General features: G+C 46.2%; 1 protein-coding gene across 1 annotated transcript; it reads right to left on the bottom strand.

The window, feature by feature from the left end:
* Nucleotides 1–2502: 2502 nt before the first annotated feature.
* Nucleotides 2503–16928, bottom strand: LOC144610493 (peroxiredoxin-1-like). Its single transcript, XM_078429233.1, has 6 exons — nt 16786–16928; nt 13659–13776; nt 11502–11655; nt 7977–8099; nt 5229–5359; nt 2503–2739 (listed from the first exon to the last, which is right to left on the bottom strand). The coding sequence occupies exons 2-6, from the start codon at nt 13762–13764 to the stop codon at nt 2654–2656; spliced, it is 600 nt and encodes a 199-aa protein (XP_078285359.1). The 5' UTR covers nt 13765–13776; nt 16786–16928; the 3' UTR covers nt 2503–2653.
* Nucleotides 16929–17259: the final 331 nt, after the last annotated feature.

Here is a 17259-nt window from a genome sequence, read left to right as displayed (position 1 = left end):
ACTAGGAACATCAATTCAGGAAGACAGTCATTGCAAAATAAAAGTTACAAGCGCAATGCTGATAAAGCTTGACAAATAGTTGCAGCATGGGCAATGTTTCACAAATGAACCACCAACATTCATTATGGGGAACTGCACAACTCTCAAACTTGATGTTACCGGAAGGATTAGGCACTGTAAAAGTGCCTATAAAACTCATCATCTGGTCACTACCAAGTGCTTAGGAAGGAACTGCAGTTGATGGTTTACACCAAAGTTACACCAAAAACTGGAGTAACTCAGCGGGACAGGCAGCATCACTGGAGAGAGAATGGGTGACGTTACGGGTTGAGACCTTTCTTAGGCCCCAAGCTCAGACTGGACGATGTTTTGCTGAGCACCTCCGCTCAGTCCGTCTGAACTTACCTGATCTCCCGGTTGCCAAACACTAACTCCCTCTCCCACACTGACCTTTCTGCCCTTGACTTCTCAAACTTCAAGTAACCATAGTTTTCCCCTCTCTTCATCCCCTCTCTAGTTTTCTGACTGGTCTGGGTGACCCCTTTATTACATTTTATCTCATTGTCACCTTCTCCTAGCTAACAATGATCTATTTTAAATTTTCTTTGAACGCCATCCACTTTGATGTCTCATTTTCACACCTAACACTTCCTTATCTGTGTCTCACACTCCCCTGCCTCAGTCTGAAGAGGGATCTCGACCTGAAACATCTATTCGAAGATGCTGCCTGAGTTACTACCAAGTGCTGTTGGAAACTCTGCTCTTTCAGGGTTGAGCCCCAGTAAAAAAGCAGAGAACAATAGTCAGCCAAACTTGCAACACTCAGATCAAGTCAAAGACCAAGTTACCATTTTACAAGGTCAACACACCAGGATTTATAGAACAGAAACCCACTTCAGCCTACAATGCTGGTGATCATGAAGCCATGTTAACTTAAATTTCCTCAGCTTGCAGGCAATTCATATCCCTCCACATGTAGGAACTGCAGATGCTGGTTTAAACCAAAGAGACACACAAAATGATGGAGTAACTCAGCGGGACGGGCAGCATCTCTGGAGAGACGAAAAGTGATATCCTCTATTCCTTGCATATCCATATGCATATCTAGAAAGCCTCTTAAATACCATTATCATATCCATCACCAGTATCATGTTCCAGGTGCCCACATCAAAAAACTTGCCCTGCACATCTTTAAACTATGGTCCTCCCACTTAAAGCTATACTCTCTAGTTTTGAGATTTCCACTATGGGGATTCTGACCATCTATCTCGTTCGTTGCTCCCAATTGATAAAAATAACCTTGTGCCAAGACCTTTCCCCCAACGTCAGCAAGACAATGGAGTTTATGATGACTTCAGGAAGTGAAGTGGTACACAGACACTGGTTCGACGTTCACGGCACCAAAGTAGAGATGGCTGAAAATCTCAAGTTCTTAGTAAGTATCAACAGCTACTTGTCCTGGATCAGCCACATCGAAGCAGTGGTCAAGAAAGCACACTAATGCCTACACATCCTTAGAAGGCTTAGGAAATTTGGGATGTCACCAACAACTCACCAATCTTTCCAGATATGCCAGAGAAAGCATTTTATCGGGTTTTTGTTTTAGATTTAGAGATACAGCGCAGAAACAGGCCCTTCGGCCCACCGGGTCCACGCCGCCCAGCGATCCCCGCATACTAACACTATCCTACACCCACTAGGGACAATTTTTTAAAACATTTACCAAGTCAATTAACCTACAAACCTGTACGTCTTTGGAGCGTGGGAGGAAACCGAAGATCTCGGAGAAAACCCACGCAGGTCACGGGGCGAACGTACAAACTCCGTACAGACGGCGCCCGTAGTCAGGATCGAACCCGAGTCTCCGGCGCTGCATTCGCTGTAAGGTAGCAACTCTACCGCTGTGCCACCGTGCCGCGGTACACCATGCATCACAGCATGGTTTGGGAACAGCTTCAAGCCACTGCAGAGAGTTGTGGACGCAGCCCAGACCATCACGCAAACCAACCTCCTCCCTTCCATCGACTCGGTCTACACTTCACGCTGCCTCGGCAAGGCCACGAGCATAATCAAGGACCAGCCTCACCCCATCTGTCCCTCATCAGCCAGGAAGTATAGAAGTGTGAAAACACATGCCTCCAGTTTAGAGAGTTTCTTCCCAGCTGTTATCAAGCAAATGAACCATCCCAACACCCACTAGAGATCGGTCCCGATCTTACATCTGCCTCATTGGAGACCCTCAGTCTATCTTTTACCAGACTTTATCTTGCATTAAACATTATTCTCTTTATCCTGTATATTTCTGATAAATCTTATCTGCACGATTTGTGATCATACTTCATGACAATCCAAGAGAAGGCAAGTTAATGGGATTGCCCATCAATGGAGACAAAATTAATCTTACAAGGCAAGCAATATTTTCTTCCACCCTCTGGGCAGCAAATTCCAGTTCATGCCAATACCTCATATCTTGGGAGTAAAGCCATATGCAGACATGTCAGCTCTATTAATTGTGTTTTATTCTGGAGCAGTACAAAACATTTATAAGTTTGCCTGGACAAACACCAAATTAATCTAGGAGGGTTTTTTTTAAATTTTAAACATTAACAAAAACACAACAATCAGTGCTCAGGTTTGGTCCAAGTGAAGAAGCCTAGTTCTGTTTCTCAAAGAATTTTTTGCTGTCGTGTACATCAGGCTTGATGGTGTCACTGCCGGGTTTCCAGCCTGCGGGACAAACTAGGAGAGAATGTGGACGTTAGTTAAATAACACTAGACAATGTGCTCACAGTGAACTGCTCGGGAGAAGGGAGAGATTAAGACAGTGGCAACCCCCAAATAGCCAAACTTTGAGATTTCACCATCTTGACATCTCTGGCCCGAGTCTAACCACCCACGCATCAAAAAGAAAACCTTCATCTGTATCCACCCATCACTTGCCAGCCTTTGTCCTGCCCCTTCCAGATTTCTTCCTCTCCCACCATCTGTGTGACAAATCCTGACCCAAATTATCACCATCTATGCTCTCCGGAGATGCTGCCTTATCTGCTGAGTTACTCCAGCACTTTGCATCTCTCATTTGAGTATAGGAGCAGGGAGGTTCTGCTGCAGTTGTACAGGGCATTGGTGAGACCACACCTGGAGTATTGCGTAGTTTTGGTCTCCTAATCTGAGGAAAGACATTCTTGCCATAGAGGGAGTACAGAGACAGTTCACCAGATTGATTCCTGCGATGGCAGGACTTTCATATGAAGAAAGACTGGATAGACTCGGCTTGTACTCGCTGGAATTTAGAAGATTGAGGGGGGATCTTATAGAAACGTACAAAATTCTTAAGGGGTTGGACAGGCTAGATGCAGGAAGATTGTTCCCGATGTTGGGGAAGTCCAGAACAAGTTTAAGGATAAGGGGGAAGTCTTTTAGGACCGAGATGAGAACTTTTTTTTTCAGAGAGTGGTGAATCTGTGGAATTCTCTGCCAGAGGGTAGTTGAGGCCAGTTCATCGGCTATATTTAAGAGGGAGTTAGATGTGGCCCTCGTGGCTAAAGGGATCAGGGGGTATGGAGAGAAGGCAGGTACGGGATACTGAGTTGGATGATCAGCCATGATCATATTTAATGGCGGTGCAGGCTTGAAGGGCCGAATGGCCTACTCCTGCACCTATTTTCTATGTTTCCTCCCATCACGCTCTCTCCACAATAGCAAGTTGGCCAAGGTCCATATTTCCAGGAGCTCCTTTGGTCACAAGGTCTTGAGGAATAGGAGTAGAATTGGGCCATTCAGCCCATCAGGTCTTCTCCGCCATTCAATCATGGCTGATCTGTCTCTCCCTCCAAACCCCATTCTCCTGCCTTCTCCCCCATAACCTCTGACACCAGCACTTGGGCAGCGCAAGAAAATAACTGCAGGTGCTGGTACAAATCGAAGGTATTTATTCACAAAATGCTGGAGTAACTCAGCAGGTCAGGCAGCATCTCAGGAGAGAAGGAATGGGTCATCTAGAGCAGTGCTTCTTAAATTGGTGAATGGTTCACCCAAGGGTGAATGAAACTAGAGAGGGGAATGACTTAATATATAAAATTATACACAAGGGAGAATAAGACAAAAATAACCCCAAAACATAAGAACATTTAGTCGAGGGTGAATTAAATGTTGTGATACTCAAGGGTGAATGAGTTTAAGAAGCACTGATCTAGATCCAAGGAACTGTTGAGTCTTGGGGATCACTGTTTTGGGATAATATGTATTTATACGAACTTGGAGGGACAAGAGCAATCTAATCAAAATGGCAAAATAGGCTGAAGTGGGTTCAAGGGACAATGCTGTGTCAGAAACTAGCTTATGAACAGCGTGTACTAGTGAGGAAGGGTTGTCACTGAAGAGTAGTTACAGGTCAGATCAAATCTGAAGCAATGAATAGCAAACATGGGCAGTTCCCAGGTTAGACATACAGGTACTATAGAAAATTCTCATCCGACTGGCAGAAATATAATCGGCCCGAAACGTCACCCATTCCTTCTCTTCCAGGATGCTGCCTGACCCGCTGAGTTACTCCAGCATTTTGTGTCTACCTTCGATTTATACCAGCATCTGCAGTTTTTTTCCCCCTACACAGTTCCCAGGTTACATAGGCCACTGTTCTTGAAAACGGCAAGCAGATATTTCTGCAAGTCAGATGAGAATTTTCTGTGGTACCCATATTGCATTGTTCTACATACATGCTATAATTCTTTGATTAAACAACCACCCTCATTTTTAGGTTAGAGATACAGCGCAAAAACAGGCCTTTCAGCTCAGAGTCCGCATCGTCCAGCGATCCCCATGCACTAACATTATCCTACACACACTAGGGACAATTTACATTTATACCAAGCCAATTAACCTACAAACCTGTACATCTTTGGAGTGTGGGAGGAAACCGAAGATCTCGGAGGAAATGCACTTGGTTAAGGGGAGAACGTACAAACTCCGTACCGACAGCACCCCTAGTCAGGATTGAACCCGGGTCTCCGGCGCTGTAAGGCAGCAACTCTACTGCTGCACCACTGATGACTAATATTTCCCATAAATTAATGGAATATAAACTGCACCCAGCCATGAACGCCACAAAATTTTACTAGCTTGCTAAATGCATGGGAGAAATTCTGCAGTCAGATTGCTACAAGTCAGACATTAATGAGCCAGTGCACTAAAGTCACATTTGTAATCGCCCCACTGCTTCTCGTTACCTTCTCCGTGTTTGTCGGTGAATTGGAAGGCTTGCACCAGCCTTATGGTCTCGTCCACAGAGCGACCAACTGGAAGGTCATTGATGGTGATCTGACGCAGGATTCCTTTCTCATCAATAATGAAGAGACCTCTTCAATGCAAAAGAATTAAGAGTTAATACTCCAGTGGATTCAGGGGATCAAAATACATTGTGGAATGAAAACAAGTTGAAACATCTGGCTGTAGAGTCTCGACCCAAAACACAACCCATTCCTCTTCTCCAAGAGACACTGCCTGCCCCGCTGAGTTACTCCAGCTTTTTGCGTCCATCTTCGGTTTAAACCAGCATCTACAGTTCCTTCCTACACAAACCTGCCCTTGGAACTGCACAGCGATGGAGCTGCAACCACATAGCCAGCTTGTGGGCTCATTCTCGGCGTGAGTGGTTGGCATGTTCTCCTGTGCCCATGTCCCCTTTAGTTGCCCCGCTTTCCTCAAGTCAATGAGATTAGGCTGGCACGGTAGGTTCCCGGAGAGCAGGGCCATGCTCTCCAGTTAACAGAACCTGCGCCGCGAGAGCGAGGGGGGGCCACTGGAGAGACAGGAGAGTTCTAGGACATCGAGGGGGGCCGTCGATACGCGCTGTCTACGGGCGCCCTGCGGGATTTCCGGGACCGCTGGGCACTGCGCGGGGTGGAATGCATCATTGACAAGGATTGTAATAGTTGTATCATAGTATATAGTATATCCGGGAGAATTGATGGGAAATAAAGGAAGTATATAAGGATATTTGTTTAGATACAAGTGCTCCCCATCAAACAACGCTTTGACGAATGATATTTCGACTTTAAAATGGTGCAAATACCAGGCAATGGCAGCGACCCGTAGCTCACTTCCGGCCATGTGATCAGATGCATTTAAATGCATCTCGACACACGATATGTTTGGTTTCCAAAGGGTTTATTGGAACACACGTTGAGGAGCACGAGCAATTGGGTGATTTTGTATTATGGTAGCGGATTTGTTTGGTATTGTATATATTATTGCAATAATTGATTACATTTATTTTTGGGTAAAAAAAGGAGGGTAGCCGAGAACGAAGTGGGGGGGACCCTGTGGTGGGGGTGGGTGGATGGCAGGCAGTGGATTGGACAGTTCAGTGAACGTTTGTCACTTAGTCAGTACCAAAATGTGTGAGACACTTGTGTACTGCCTAGGCAAGGTCTGCTGCATTATTTTACCCCGTTGCATTCAAAACAATGCATTTCACTGTACACATGCCTATAAAGTATCATTGGATCATTAATTTGCCACTAAATTGCATCTAGGTTTAATGAATGGCAGGATCAGGTGGGGGGGAATAAAATCAATCTAATGCAAATGGATGGACTCGAAATGCTGGAGTAACTCAGCGGATCAGGCAGCATCTCTGGAGAGAAGGAATAGAGGGAGACACTTCTTCAAACAGCAACCCGAAATGTCACCTATTCCTTTCCTCCAGAGATGATGCCCGTCCCGCTGAGTTCTTCCAATATTTTGTGTCTATCTTTGGTGTAATCCAGCATCTGCAGTTCCTTCCAACACATAATGCAAATGGATGCTTGGTTGGTCCAGACCGTTTCTTATCCCACACATATTGAAGGCCATTTGAATCTTCTTGGTGTGGGAGTGATAGAATCCGGGAGAATTGATGGGAAATAAAGGGAGCGTAGGTGTAGGAAAATGAGATTACTGTGAACTGACATAAAAAGTCAATATGCTAAATGCCCAATGTCATACGCAAAATGGAGTATTAGTCATTTTGATCAACGGAAAGATACAACATGGAAACAGTTTTACCAGCCTACGGCTCATTGAATATCTTTTCACACACGTTCTGTGTTATTCCAATGTCTCATCCACTTCCTACACACGAGGGTCAATTAACCCACATGCCCGCATGTCTGTGGGATATGGGAAGAAATCGGAGCACTCAGAGGAAACCCACAGACACAGGACGGACATGCAAACTCCACAAGATCAGGATCGAACCTATTTACTGAGGCCAATTAACTTATAAACCTGCACGTCCTTGGGATGTGGGAGGAAACCCACATGGTCACAGGGAGAATACAGAAGCACCCAAAGGCAGGATTAAATCCAGAATCTCTGGCACAGAGGCAGAGCCTCTACCAGTTGCACCAGTGAAGGTGGCCAAACCTTCAGGCCCAGTTAAAGACCAGGGATTGTTTCAAAGTTGTTGAATCCATCCACGGTGAACTCTTTGTAACTTTGGCAGTGCCAGAAACATGGCGGCACTTGTGTACTGCCGAGGCGAGGTATGCTGTATGATTTTACTGGGTTGTATGCAATGCATGGACAGAGTGGATGTGGAGAGAATGTTTCCACTAGTGGGAGAGTCCAGCACCAGAGGTCATAGCATCAGAATTAAAGGATGCTCCTTTAGGAAGAAGATGATGGTGAATTTCATCAGTCAGATGAATCTGTGGAATTCATTGCCACAGAAGGATGTGGAGGCCAAATCAATAGATATTTTTACTAGATAGATAGATTCTTGATTAATGCAGAAGGCAGGAGAATGGGATTCGGAGGGACAGACAGATCAGCCATGATTGAATGGTGGTGTAGACTTGATGGGCTGAATGGCCTAATTCCACTAACACTTATGAATGCAAAGCATTTCACTGTACCTTGATAAATGTGGCAATAAAGTATCATTGAATCATTGGGAAGGACCGGGATCTGACCCAAGCTTTGTTTACACTGACCTGTACGAAATTCCTTCATCTTCCTTTAGAATGCCGTAGTCTTTGGAGATGGAATGTGTCAGGTCAGCCACCAGTGGAACTTTCATGTGGCCAAGACCACCCTGTTTTCGAGGTGTGTTGATCCTGAAAACACATGAAGCCAAGAGGTTTGAAAAATGCAAGAATATCCAGGCTAGAGATGCACAAAACCATGAGGACTTACCCAGAGTAGGGGAATCAAGAACCAGAAGACAAGGGTTTAGGGTGAGGGGGGGGGGGGGGGGGAGATTTAACAGGAACCTGAGGCACAAGTATTTGGTTTATTAACACAAAGGGTGGTGGGTGTATGGAATGAGCTGCTGGAGAAGGTAGTTGAGGCAGGTACAGTTGCAATGTTTAAGAAACATTTAGACAGGGTTTAGACAGGTTTAGAGGGATATGGGCTAAATGTAGGCAGGCGGGACTAGTGTGGCTGGGACATGTTGGCCAGTGTGGGCAAGTCAGGCCGAAGGGCCTGTTTTCAAGCTGAAAGACCGACTACGCTTTTTCCCCAGCAAGCTTCCTGAAATGAAAAGACTATTTGCTCACATTAAGAATAATGCTCATTTTTCATGTTTTATGATACAATAGACAATAGGTGCAGGAGTAGGCCATTCAGCCCTTCGAGCCAGCACCGCCATTCAATGCGATCATGGCTGATCACTCTCAATCAGTACCCCGTTCCTGCCTTCTCCCCATACCCCCTCACTCCGCTATCCTTAAGAGCTCTATCCAGCTCTCTCTTGAAAGCATCCAACGAACTGGCCTCCACTGCCTTCTGAGGCAGAGAATTCCACACCTTCACCACTCTCTGACTGAAACAGACATGAAGAATGGTCACAACCTCAAGGGGCACAGAATGGGCAGCACAGACAATCACAATTCTCCTGATGGAACAAGGCAAGCCTCCTGAGTGGGTACCTTTGCAGATATCACACTTCTACTGGTGACTAGGTGACCTCTCACTAGGTGACTCTCACTGGTGACTTCTCACTAGGGTCTCTTCTACATCCCGCAGCTCCGCTCTTGCTCCCCCTCCCCCCACTCGTAACAAGGACAGAATCCCCCTCGTTCTCACCTTCCACCCCACCAGCCAGCGGATCCAACAAATCATCCGCCAACATTTCCGTCACCTACAACGGGACCCCACCACTGGCCACATCTTCCCATCCCCTCCCCTTTCTGCGTTCCGCAGAGACCGTTCCCTCCATGACTCCCTGGTCCACTCGTCCCTTCCTACCCAAACCACCCCATCCCCGGGTACTTTCCCCTGCAACCGCAGGAGATGCAACACCTGTCCCTTTACCTCCCCCCTCAACTCCATCCAAGGACCCAAACAGTCTTTCCAGGTGAGACAAAGGTTCACCTGCACCTCCTCCAACCTCATCTATTGCATCCGCTGCTCTAGATGTCAACTTCTTTACATCGGCGAAACCAAACGCAAGCTCGGCGATCGCTTCGCTCAACACCATCGCTCAGTCCGCCTTAACCAACCTGACCACCCGGTGGCTGAGCACTTCAACTCCCCCTCCCATTCCCAGTCTGACCTTTCTGTCATGGGCCTCCTCCAGTGCCATAGTGAGGCCCACCCGAAATTGGAGAAACAGCACCTCATATTTCGCCAGGGCAGCTTGCAGCCCAGCGGTATGAACATTGACTTCTCCAACTTTAGATAGTTCCCCTGTCCCTCTCTTCCCTTCCCCTTCCCAGTTCTCCCTCTATCTTCCTATCTCCACCTATATCCTTCCTTTGTCCCGCCCCCCTAACATCAGTCTGAAGAAGGGTCTCGACCCGAAACGTCACCCATTCCTTCTCTCCTGAGATGCTGCCTGACCTGCTGAGTTACTCCAGCATTTTGTGAATAAATTCCTTTGATTTGTACCAGCATCTGCAGTCATTTTCTTACACTTCTACTGGTGGTCAATTGAAAGCAATTTAGTCAGATGCAGATAATAAAACTGCAGGAGCTGGAATCTTGAGCAAAACAAATGCTTAAGGAACTCAGCAGTTCAGGCAGCATCTGTGGAGGAAATAATCTGACGACATCATTTCAGGTCAGCATCCCCACTTCAGACTAAGCATTCAAGAGGTTTTTAAAAATATATATTATCATATCATATACATACAGCCGGAAACAGGCCTTTTTCGGCCCTCCAAGTCCGTGCCGCCCAGTGATCCCCGTACATTAACACTAGGGACAATTTTTTTTAAATTTTTTTTTTTTACAATTACCCAGCCAATTAACCTACATACCTGTACGTCTTTGGAGTGTGGGAGGAAACCGAAGACCTCGGAGTAAACCCACGCAGGTCACGGGGAGAACGTACAAACTCCTTACAGTGCAGCACCCGTAGTCAGGATCGAACCTGAGTCTCCGGCGCTGCATTCGCTGTAAAGCAGCAACTCTACCGCTGCGCTACCGTCTATATTATAGACCTTTGACCCACCGAGTCTGTGCCACCCAGCAAACTCCATACACTAGCACCATCCGACACACCAGCAACAATTTGCAATTTTTATTGAAGCCAAATAAACCTACACGCCTGAATGTATTTGCAGCATGGGACAAAACCAGAACAATAGACAATAGATGCAGGAGTAGGCCATTCGGCCCGTCGAGCCAGCACCGCTATTCAATGTGATCATGGCTGATTATTCCCAATCAGTACCCCGTTCCTGCCTTCTCCCCATACCCCCTGACTCCGCTATTCATAAGAGCTATCTAGCTCTCTCTTGAATGCATTCAGAGAATTGGCCTCCACTGCCTTCTGAGGCAGAGAATTCCACAGATTAACAACTCTCCGACTGAAAAAGTTTTTCCTCATCTCCGTTCTAAATGGCCTACCCCTTATTCTTAAACTGTGGCCCCTGGTTCTGGACTCCCCCAACATTGGGAACATGTTTCCTGCCTCTAACTTGTCCAACCCCATAATAATCTTATACGTTTCGATAAGATCCCCTCTCATCCTTCTAAATTCCAGTGTATACAAGCCTAGTCGCTCCAATCTTTCAACATACGACAGTCCCGCCATTCCGGGAATTAACCTAGTAAACCTACCCTGCACACCCTCAATAGCAAGAAAAGCCTTCCTCAAATTTGGAGATCAAAACTGCACACAGTACTCCAGGTGCGGTCTCACTATGGCCCTGTACAACTGCAGAAGGACCTCTTTGCTCCTATACTCAACTCCTCTTGTTATGAAGGCCAACATTCCATTGGCTTTCTTCACTGCCTGCTGTACCTGCATGCTTCCTTTCAGTGACTGACGCACTATTCCTTTCAGTGACTGATGCACTAACAACCGTACACGGTCACAGGGAGAACGTACAAACTCCGTACAGACAGCACCTCTGGAGAAAAGATCAAACCCAGGGCTCTGGCGCTGCAAGGCAGCTACGTTACTGTTGGGCCCGTTTCTGCGCTGTATCTCTAAACTAAACTGCAAGGTTAGCCACAAGTTCAAGCTTAAACACTCAAACACAGCATCAACACAAAGGAAGGCTTACCAGGCTAAGTGACTGAAGTGAGAGTCTGTGGAAGCACCAATAACCTCACAGTTGATCTTGCGAAACTCATCGGCCCGGTCACTAAATGCGATGATCTCGGTCGGGCACACGAAGGTGAAATCCAGTGGATAGAAGAAGATCACAACATACTTTCCTGGAGTTCAGAAGAGAGAGTTAGCATGAAACACTATTTCTCAATTCTGGCTTTGGTTATTGTAAAGTGTGCAGAGAAATCCATAAGTTAAGCGCATAAGGTCATAAGCGATAGAAGCAGAATTAGGCCATCGAGTCTACTCCACCATTCAATCATGGCTCTCCCTTCTAACCCCAATCCCCAACCTTCTCCCCATAACTCCCGACACCCATACTAATCAAGAATCTATCCATCTCTGCCTTCAAACTAGCCATTGACTTGGCCTCCACAGTTTACTGTACCTAGCGAGGACAATAAAGTATCATCATCATAACCAGGCAGAATTGGAGAGTAGGTAGTCAATGCTTCGGGCCAAGACCATTTCTTCTGAAATGCCTCACTTCACGCCAGAGAAAGTGGGCCCAGCTTAGCCTCCTTGTAACTCAAACCTTCCGGTCTCAGTGATATTCTTGTGAATCTTTTCCAAGCCTCCCTTAACCAAATCTGACTAAGACTGTGCACAATACCCCGGACGTAAACACACATCAATGTCTTTGTCGGTCCATTCCCCGCAATGTTGTTGCCCGACCTGCCGAGCTCCTCCAGCACTTTGTGAAGAGTAGAGGGGGGGAAACGTGCAGAGAATAAATGAAAGCAGTGTAACGGTGTGCATGGCAGGTGGGCCAGCAAGCCTTCTTTGAACTGCACGCAAATAGACAGACATCCTGCCACCACTTCCTTTAAAATGGAGTCTTTTCACTTTAAAAAAAAATACAAGCGAAACTATTCGTAGTTGACTCACTGTCCCTGCATGTTCCTCAATAGGCCGCTTAAACAAAGTCAGCATGACTGTGCACCGGTAATCAAGGCACATGAATTGATTTAAGGTTTAAGAGGATTGACAAAGCAGGAGATGACATCTCCTTAGAGGCTTTTATGGTTATAAAGTGTTGAAGTTATGAAGAAAGAGTTGATATATGTGACTCGACTAAACATAATTGAAGTAAATTCGCTCATTAATTGATAATCAGCCCAAAAAGGTGGTAATTGGCTTTTCTGCTGTGTTTTATATTTTAACCCCATCTTAATTAATTAAGAGGGTCCCAGATGCTGATTTAACCAATGAAAGTCACAAAGTGCTGGAGAAACACAGCAGGTCAGGCAGCATCTCCAGAGAGGTGGCGTAGATAGGTGATGTTTCAGGTTGAGAGCCTTCTTCAGACATCTGAAGAAGGGTCTCATCCCTAAACATCACTTATCCATATTCGCCAGAGATGCAGCCTGACCCGCTGAACTACTCCAGCATTTGGCCTTCTTTTGTTGAATTACACAATAACCTTGCACTTAAATTTAATATTTACTCATTGAGGATGGGGTGGAAACCTTCGGCCAAATTTGGAAGGGTTGCTCTAGACTAAATTTTTGTCGACACTTTTTGTGCTATGTTTAGTAACTTATTAACTTTATTTATATGCTGTAACTGTAATTATTTTTGTGCACAACCCGCAGGCATTGCCACTTTCATTTCACTGCACATCGAGTATGTGTATGTGACAAATAAATTTGACTTGACTTGACTATTTGTTGCATTTCCATGTGCCTATCCCAAAGCCTCTTAAATGCCACTATCACATCTGCCTGCAGCCCCTCTGGTAGTGGGTTCCAGTCATCCTTCACCCCCCATAAAGAAACACCCGACATAACTTCTTTAAACTTTGCCCCTCTCACCCTCAAACCATGCCCTCTAGTTTTTGAGATATCCAAACGGGGGGGGGGAGGGGGGGAGGTTATGACTGTCTACCCCATCTATTCCTCCATTTTCTACACCCCCATCACACCTCCCAACAGTCTCCAGTTTGCCAGATGGCACCAGGCAGCTTATTGAATTAAAGTTCTACTAATAGTTGTGACCGGATTAAAGTGTGTGGTCACAGCACATGCAAGGCAAAACTGAAATGAGGATCCAAACAATGGAATAGTTGACTAGCAAGGCTGGAAGGGGAAAGATTATTGAACTAGCTTACCTTTGTAACTGGACAGAGTTAAATCCGCAAATTCTCCATTGGGCATGACGGCCTTGGCTGTGAAGTCAGGTGCAGGGTGGCCGATTTTTGCATTTCCAGCTGCCATCTTGAAGAGTTGCTGCACAAGGAGAGGGTCAACATTAAAACCATCTGTTGAACTGCACCAACAAGGAACTGCAAATGCTGGTTTAACCAATGAAAGTCACAAAGTGCTGGAGTAACACAGCAGGACAGGTAGCATCTCCAGAGAGGTGACATAGAGAGGTGATGTTTCAGGTTGAGAGCCTTCTTCAGACATCCCGAAACATCACGTATTCACGTTCGCCAGAGATGTGGCCTGACCCAGTGAGCTACTCCAGCATTTGGCATCCTTTTGTTGCAATTACACAATATCCCTAGATATTGATACCAATTTCAGATTATCGAATAATATTGACACTACTGGCATAGAAATTACATGGAACCAGTTTTCTTTAAAAAAGTTATTCTTTTATCAGCAAAGGACTACTGAGCTACTTTGAAAAAGGGCTAAACTTAGAGGCCTTAAAATTCAATTTTCTTCTGGACCGATTTAAGAGACTTGTTCATTTGCTGAAGATAAGACAAAAAGCTGGAGTAACTCAGCGGGACAGGCAGCATCTCTGGAGGGAAGGAATGGGTGATGTTTCGGGTTGAGACCCTTCTTTAGTCACCCATTCCTTCTCTCCAGAGATGCTGCCCGTCCCACTGAGTTACTCCAGCTTTTTGTGTCCATCTTCGGTTTAAACCAGCATCTGCAGTTCCTTCTTACACATTGTTCACTTGCCTTCTTGCACTGTTGTATTGATGTTGGAGCAACTGTCCAGCTTGGGGTAAAACCCAAACTAGATGCAGGATCAATGCAGTCAAAATACTAGGAGATACATGAAACTACAGACACTGCATTATTTTTTTCCATTGCTGTATTTTGTCCCATCAAATACTAGTTTTGCAAGTCCTCTGTTCCCTCCGTAACTCCCTGGTCCACTCGTCCCTTCCTACCCAAACCACCCCATCCCCAGGCACTTTCCCCTGCAACCACAGGAGATGCAGCACCTGTCCCTTTACCTCCCCCCTCAACTCCATCCAAGGACCCAGTCTTTCCAGGTGAGACAGAGGTTCACCTGCACCTCCTCCAACCTCATCTATTGTATCCGCTGCTCCAGATGTCAACTTATTTACATCGGCGAAACCAAATGCAGGCCCGGCAATCGCTTCGCTCAACACCTACGCTCAGTCCGCATTAACCAATCTGATCTCCCGGTGGCCGAGCACTTCAACTCCCCCTCCCACTCCCAGTCTGACCTTTCTGTCATGGGCCTCCTCCAGTGCCATAGCGAGTCCCACTGGAAATTGGAGGAACAGCACCTCATATTTCGCCTGGGCAGCTTGCAGCCCAGCAGTATGAACATTGACTTCTCCAACTTTAGATAGTTCCTCTGTCCCTCTCTTCCCCTCCCCAGATCTCCCACTGTCTTCCTGTCTCCACCTATATCCTTCCTTTGTCCCGCCCCCCTGACATCAGTCTGAAGAAGGGTCTCGACCCGAAACATCGCCCATTCCTTCTCTCCTGAGATGCTGCCCGACCCGCTGAGTTACTCCAGCATTTTGTGAATAAATACCTTCGATTTGTACCAGCATCTGCAGTTATTTTCTTACAGTTTTGTAAGTCCTTGTGCACACACAAACATAACTGGTGCATTTGTCCATGGTACATGCAGAATAGTACCTGCATCACTTGCAGTGGTCACAACTAAAGGATATGCATCAACACTAATGTGTTTATCATATGTGATTTACATATTTATAGAGCTGGGATCACTAGATTGTGACCTGTTAGCACGCTTGGTTTGGAGATTCAGATTAGTCAGTTACCAGATTTAATTTCATGATCTCTATTTTATATGTAGGAAGGAACTTCAGATGCTGGTTTACACCAAAAATAGACACAAAATGCTGGAATAATTCAGCAGGACAGGCAGCATTTCTGGAGAGAAGGGTGATGTTTTGGGTCGAGACCCTTCTTCAGAACATCACCCATTCCCTCTCTCCAGAGATGCTGCCTTTCCCGCTGAGTTAGTCCAGCACTGTGTCCGGGTGTACAATATTAGCCAGCATCCACATTTCTGGGTCTGAAGAAGGGTCTCGACAAGAAACATAACCTATTCCTTTTCTCCAGAGATGCTGTCTGACCTGTTGAGTTACTCCAGCTTTTTGTGTCTATCTTGTGTTTCTCTGTGCCTTGTGTTAATGCTAGGAGAATGGGGCTCCTCTGGAACCAGTCTTGTTTATCAACAATAGGAAAAAGTAATTTCCTTTCTCCACTCAGCCAATTTGAAAAGAGTCCAAAACTATTAGGAGCTACAAATGAATTGGGGGAAAACCCCAAATTTCATTTACGCGTTAACTGAACTCATGTTTTGATGGCACAGCACAAATTGGATAAGTGCTAAAACTTTGCAGAACAAAGCTCAACATAACACATGCGTAGGGAAGGAACTGCAAGATGCTGGTTTGAACCTAAGATAGACACAAAAAGCTGGAGTAACTCAGCATCTCTGCAGAAATGGAATAGATGATGTTTCGGCTCGACATGATACACTGTAGCTCATGGGGTTATAAACCAAGGGGAGAAACGTGGGGCCCAAAGCTGCTCTCATCTCGTCTTCCATGTATTTAACCGGATACAATTTAGCAGCATGGAGCTAAATGTTGCAAGATGAATGGGGAATCGAGACTGGAAGGAAGTTTCAACCCGTTAGATGCATTTGACTAGGTTACACAGAACGATTAAAGTTGTTGCAATAATCAGTGGCGGAGTCGAGCAGTGAATGAATTCTTGGTTTATGCTGCGAGTATAAGGATACAGACTCTGCATTTGACCGGATTACCAGCAAAAGTCAATTTGCACCACATGTGATGCCCTTTGTCACGGCTCCACTTGAACTAGAACACAATGCAGCAAAACAGCCAGGGTGTTCAAGGACATTGAAAACAAAAAATACACTACATACTTTGCAAATGTTAAATGAAGCATATAGCTACGCAAATTGACTTTTTTTTTAAATGCATGCAAGAAAAACCAGCTAGACAGATCAAGGGTACAAACCTTTTACAGTGTGGGTCTTGCAGGGAGGCGTGCACTCGACAAATACTCCTCCTGCAACGCTCCAGTGGCCAATGCCCGCTGCATCGCCGCCTCCTACTACTTATAGTCAGAGCAAAGATCGCGAGAGACGCCTGGCTCCACAATGACTCTGCACAAAACATGCTCCCTGCTCTTAAAGGTGCAGGGAGAGTGGAGATTTCAGCATGACTGGCAGCTTCCCCCTCCTCTCTCCCAGTCTCCCCTCCCTCTCTCCCCCCCAGTCTCCCCTCCCTCTCTCCCCCAGTCTCCCCTCCCTCTCTCCCCCCTCTCTCCCCCCTCTCTCCCCCAGTCTCCCCTCCCTCTCTCCCCCAGTCTCCCCTCCCTCTCTCCCCCAGTCTCCCCTCCCTCTCTCCCCCAGTCTCCCCTCCCTCTCTCCCCCAGTCTCCCCTCCCTCTCTCCCCCAGTCTCCCCTCCCTCTCTCCCCCAGTCTCCCCT

Source organism: Rhinoraja longicauda, chromosome 37, assembly GCF_053455715.1.
Source record: "Rhinoraja longicauda isolate Sanriku21f chromosome 37, sRhiLon1.1, whole genome shotgun sequence".
In the NCBI taxonomy this organism is placed as follows: Eukaryota; Metazoa; Chordata; class Chondrichthyes; order Rajiformes; family Arhynchobatidae; genus Rhinoraja; species Rhinoraja longicauda.
Note: the sequence above shows the minus strand (reverse complement) of the source record. Positions and strands in the feature narration are given on the sequence as shown.

Excerpts from the sequence above, each read along its gene's own strand:
- LOC144610493 (XM_078429233.1), bottom strand. The coding sequence starts at position 13,764 with ATGGCAGCTGGAAATGCAAAAATCGGCCACCCTGCACCTGACTTCACA. Across the intron at positions 8,100-11,501 it reads CACTTCAGTCACTTAGCCTG|GATCAACACACCTCGAAAAC; the intron begins GTAAGCCTTCCT and ends ATGTGTTTTCAG. Across the intron at positions 2,740-5,228 it reads CACCGACAAACACGGAGAAG|TTTGTCCCGCAGGCTGGAAA; the intron begins GTAACGAGAAGC and ends ATTCTCTCCTAG.